The sequence below is a fragment of the Cryptomeria japonica genome, chromosome 4 (assembly GCF_030272615.1).
Source record: "Cryptomeria japonica chromosome 4, Sugi_1.0, whole genome shotgun sequence".
NCBI classification, from domain to species: domain Eukaryota; kingdom Viridiplantae; phylum Streptophyta; class Pinopsida; order Cupressales; family Cupressaceae; genus Cryptomeria; species Cryptomeria japonica.
In genome coordinates, this window is record NC_081408.1 from 659,326,943 (window position 1) to 659,331,229 (window position 4,287).

Sequence of the window (4,287 nt, forward strand, 5' to 3'; positions counted from 1 at the left end):
TCTTTGTGCAAATTAGGTTGAAACCTCCATAAACATTTATCTCCTAGGTTTAGACCCATCATAGTATGCATCTTAGGTCAAACCATCGTTTATATATATATATAGATATAGATATCATAACTTCTTATCATATCATATACATCCAACATCCCCCATTACACACATAGACTAATAACATTACATTTACATCCACACCATAACCTCATATCCTACCATCATTATATCCCACAAAATAATATATACATAATATGAACACATTTGATCAAAACCATTTACATGTAGACATTAAACATCACCCTTCATCTTTGATAGTCAAATTTTATTCAAAAGTTTAAAAAAAAAGAAAAAGTTAAACCTAAAAGAAAATAAGAAAAGTAGAGTTCATATGTACATGCCACTCATTACTAAATTACACAAAAAGAAAACTATGAAACAAAATATCTTACATCCACTTGTAACAAAATGTCAAACATACCTTTGAACCAAAATATATATGAAATTTTAAATTATCGAGGATTTAATGATATTTCTATAATTTCAATATTAGTAAATTGTTTTTTATGGTTTCTATTTCCATGATTTTTGCAACATGTCATTGAATTTCATTCTAATATTATTTTGAAACTCAAAAGAAAGTGTGAACACTAAGGCAAAGAGAATTGTGTTATGGAGTGATTAGAGAAATTAATATAATTGTTCCAACATATTTGAATAAGATAGAGGGTCACTATCTATCTTAATATTATTCAGAATGGGTAAAAACAAAAACAACAAATGGAAATCACTTATCGAACTAGGTGTCCAAGATATTCCAAACCAAGGAAATCATTTCTCAAGTGATGACCTTGAATGGACACCTATTGGAGTTGGTGGTCAAATGGACTTATGTGCTGCAATCCCTCTTGAAAGGCTCCCTCACTTTGTCAAAGGAGAAGGTTTGTTGGATAGCACAGAGACAAACTTTGTACGCAAGAAGCATAGAGAGTCAAATTCAAATAATCCTACTGATCACACTACCAAGACATATTCAAGGTTTGCCTTTATTTAGTATAATAATTGAACATGTCACAATTTATATTTTTCATTTATTATGTCAATTAATATATATTTTTTGGAAATTTATAAACAGTTATTGGTGTGCTTTTGGCCCTAAGGACAATAGAGAAAAAATTAGAAAAAAGAAAAGGATAAGGAAGTTCATCCAAAAAAGGGGTTGTCAGGCTCATTTTCTTGTCAGGGTTATGTATGGTAGACCAGATGTTGCTATTATTACATACAATGAATTTACCCATTGTGATGCTAATGGTGAATTTTGTCATGGAAAGGATGATCTTTCTAGTGGTCCAAGAAGCAATTTTGCACCAAGATTATCAAATGAGTGTAAATCGTATATTGAAACCTTATTACTAATGGGTGTGGGGATTGACACAATATGTGAGCAACACTACTTAGATCATGGTTTGACTAAATTGATGAATAAGAGGGACACATGTTTGTTGAGAAAAGATGTGCTGAATGCATGGAAAAGAGTACGCTCCCTTCGATCTCAAAAAAATGAAGATGATGCAAAAAGTGTAAGCTTGTGGCATGTAGAGGGGAAAGATAATTTTTTCTACTATAAAAGACCAAATAATGTGGAAAATATTCCATTTGTCATGGGCATTCAAACACCATGGATGCGAGAAATGATGGTGAAACATTCACATAACTCAATCATTGCAATGGATTCCACATTCTCAACAAATAAATATGGTGTAAGTAAAATAATGTTGCCCATATTTATGTATCTTAAATTAATCTTTGATACTTCTTTTCTATGTATTTCTTCATAGATATCTTTTATTTATTGATATAGTTTATTCATGTGCAGTATGAGTTATATACATTGCTTGTATTTGACGAACAAGAGGCCGACATACCTATTGCATGGGCCATATCCTCAATAAATAAAGTTGAGGATATAAATGAGTGGCTTATAGAGGTTTATAAAAGAGGAAAACAGAGTAAAGAAGATTGGCATGTCAATGCATTCATGACCGATGATGCTAGTGCTGAGATTAAGGCAATCAGGTTTTTATTGACTTTAATTTTTTTTTTAATTTAAAATAACTTCAACCCATTTTAATTACTTAATATTTAGTTTGAATGTTACTTATGAACACTAAATATTGTTTCAATGTTACTTATGAACTTTTATAATGTAACTTGTAGATCATCATTTAATTGTCGGATACTTTTATGTATTTGGCATGTGCGAAGGGCATGGTTGAAGAATATGTATAGGTAAGTCAATCTTTAATTAAAATATGTTGAATATTACATAGTGTAAAATCATATCTAAGTGATTTTTTTTATAATTTAGGTATGTCAACAATAAGGATATTGCAACAAGTATGTTCAATAGATTGGGTGAAATAATGTACACAAAGAGTGATGATGAAGGCATTATTACTCAGTCGACAAAAAAATTCATGGAAGATTTCAAAGAAGAAAAAAAATTTATTGATTACTTTCAAAAAACTTGGTGTCATGATGAGAGGCGTATTGGTAAGTTCACTAAATTATTCATTATGGTTTCTATGTATTTACATCATTTTAGTTGATTTTTATTTGACATGATTATATTTGTTTGTTTAGCAATGTGGGCCAAAAACTTTTGAAGCTTTCCTCATGCAAATCAAGAAACTAATGCTTCCATAGAATCGTACCACTTCCATATCAAGAGTCACCATTTAAGTGATCGTGCTAAGAAATGTACAAGGAGAATGGATTGGCTTATCTATGTACTTCTTCATAGGGTAGAGCCCTTCTATAAAAATAAAAGATATTTGCAGCTATCTGGGTTTCTAACAAACTTCAAAAAGGAACGATATTACATAACTGCATTAGAAAGATAAAAAAAAATATCAGATACAGATTGTCATCCATATGATCTTCTCCATAACACATATAAGATGAGAAGCCAAACTATTCCAACCAAATGGTATTTTGTAAGAAAATTTTGACCTGATTTTTATGTGTGTGATTGTGAGTGGGCAAAAAGAGGAAACACATGCAAACATGTGTTGAAGATTTTAGATCTTCTAAGGAGAAACAAAACAAATGAGCAAGATCAAGGTATTGGTAAGGTCCATTTGAGATATAAGTTTAATATTCATATTTTTAATGATTATTATTTTTTTTCTCAATACTAACTAGATTAATCTTATTAAGTTACATAAGGTGTTACTCTATTGGTTGATGATGACCACGATGTTAGAGGGAGTCTTAGTCATGAAAATATCACTATAGGTAATGTTGATATTGTCTTTACAATTAAATATTAAATAATTTTATGGTTATCAAAATTAAGTAATTCTTATTTCAAATGCAGATAGTTGTGTTCAATTAGAAGATCAAGATGTGGCTGGAGTTGTCATTGGTGAAGACCAAAGAATGGGTAAAATTCTAAATCATCATTTTATAATCTAATATTTAGATTCTTTTAATTATTTTTTTACTTAATCACATTTTTTTTATAATACAGATGATTGGAATTCATTTGATGCTTCCTTTGATAAATTTCAAAATTCCGTTCATTATTTGAATTTATTACTCCAAAATTTACAAACAAGAGCAGATGAAAGATATTGTCTTTACAATTAAATATTAAATAATTTTATGGTTATCAAAATTAAGTATTTCTTATTTCAAATGCAGATAGTTGTGTTCAATTAGAAGATCAAGATGTGTCTGGAGTTGTCATTGGTGAAGACCAAAGAACGGGTAAAATTCTAAATCATCATTTTATAATCAAATATTTAGATTCTTTTAATTATTATTTTACTTAATCACATTTTTTTTATAATACAGATGATTGGAATTCATTTGATGCTTCCTCTGATAAATTTCAAAATTCCGTTCATTATTTGAATTCATTACTCCAAAATTTACCAACAAGAGTAGATGAAAGAAATATTTTCAGTGAATGTGTTGAGAGATTTAGAAAAGATATTGATGCATCTCTTTCTTCCAAATTTACACCAAACCCTGGGTCAGAGAACATGCCTATCAAATGAATGCCACCATGGTTTAGTCCAAGTAAAATGCACAAACGTCATTCTATTCATCAAAGACGTAATGTCATTTCTCAAGACTTGAACAAAAGAGTGGAGTGTGAAAATTTCCAATTCCCCTCTATAGGATGTAGAAAGAAGAAGAAAAAGAAGGTCACTAATCGCTCAGGCATAGCGATACAAGAAAAAAGTCTTATTATCATGAAACAACAAAGTGAGTACATTTATTATA

At 29.6% G+C, this 4,287-nt stretch overlaps 1 protein-coding gene across 1 annotated transcript; it reads left to right on the plus strand.

The window, feature by feature from the left end:
- The first annotated feature begins 751 nt into the window (after positions 1 to 751).
- LOC131875306 (uncharacterized) lies at positions 752 to 4,058 on the plus strand. Its single transcript, XM_059219386.1, has 8 exons — positions 752 to 1,032; positions 1,130 to 1,754; positions 1,871 to 2,070; positions 2,212 to 2,283; positions 2,363 to 2,547; positions 3,374 to 3,439; positions 3,700 to 3,765; positions 3,853 to 4,058. The coding sequence occupies exons 1-8, from the start codon at positions 752 to 754 to the stop codon at positions 4,056 to 4,058; spliced, it is 1,701 nt and encodes a 566-aa protein (XP_059075369.1).
- The last annotated feature ends 229 nt before the right edge of the window (positions 4,059 to 4,287 follow it).

Excerpts from the sequence above, each read along its gene's own strand:
- LOC131875306 (XM_059219386.1), top strand. The coding sequence starts at position 752 with ATGGGTAAAAACAAAAACAACAAATGGAAATCACTTATCGAACTAGGT. Across the intron at positions 1,755-1,870 it reads TCTCAACAAATAAATATGGT|TATGAGTTATATACATTGCT; the intron begins GTAAGTAAAATA and ends ATTCATGTGCAG. Across the intron at positions 2,284-2,362 it reads TGGTTGAAGAATATGTATAG|GTATGTCAACAATAAGGATA; the intron begins GTAAGTCAATCT and ends TTTATAATTTAG.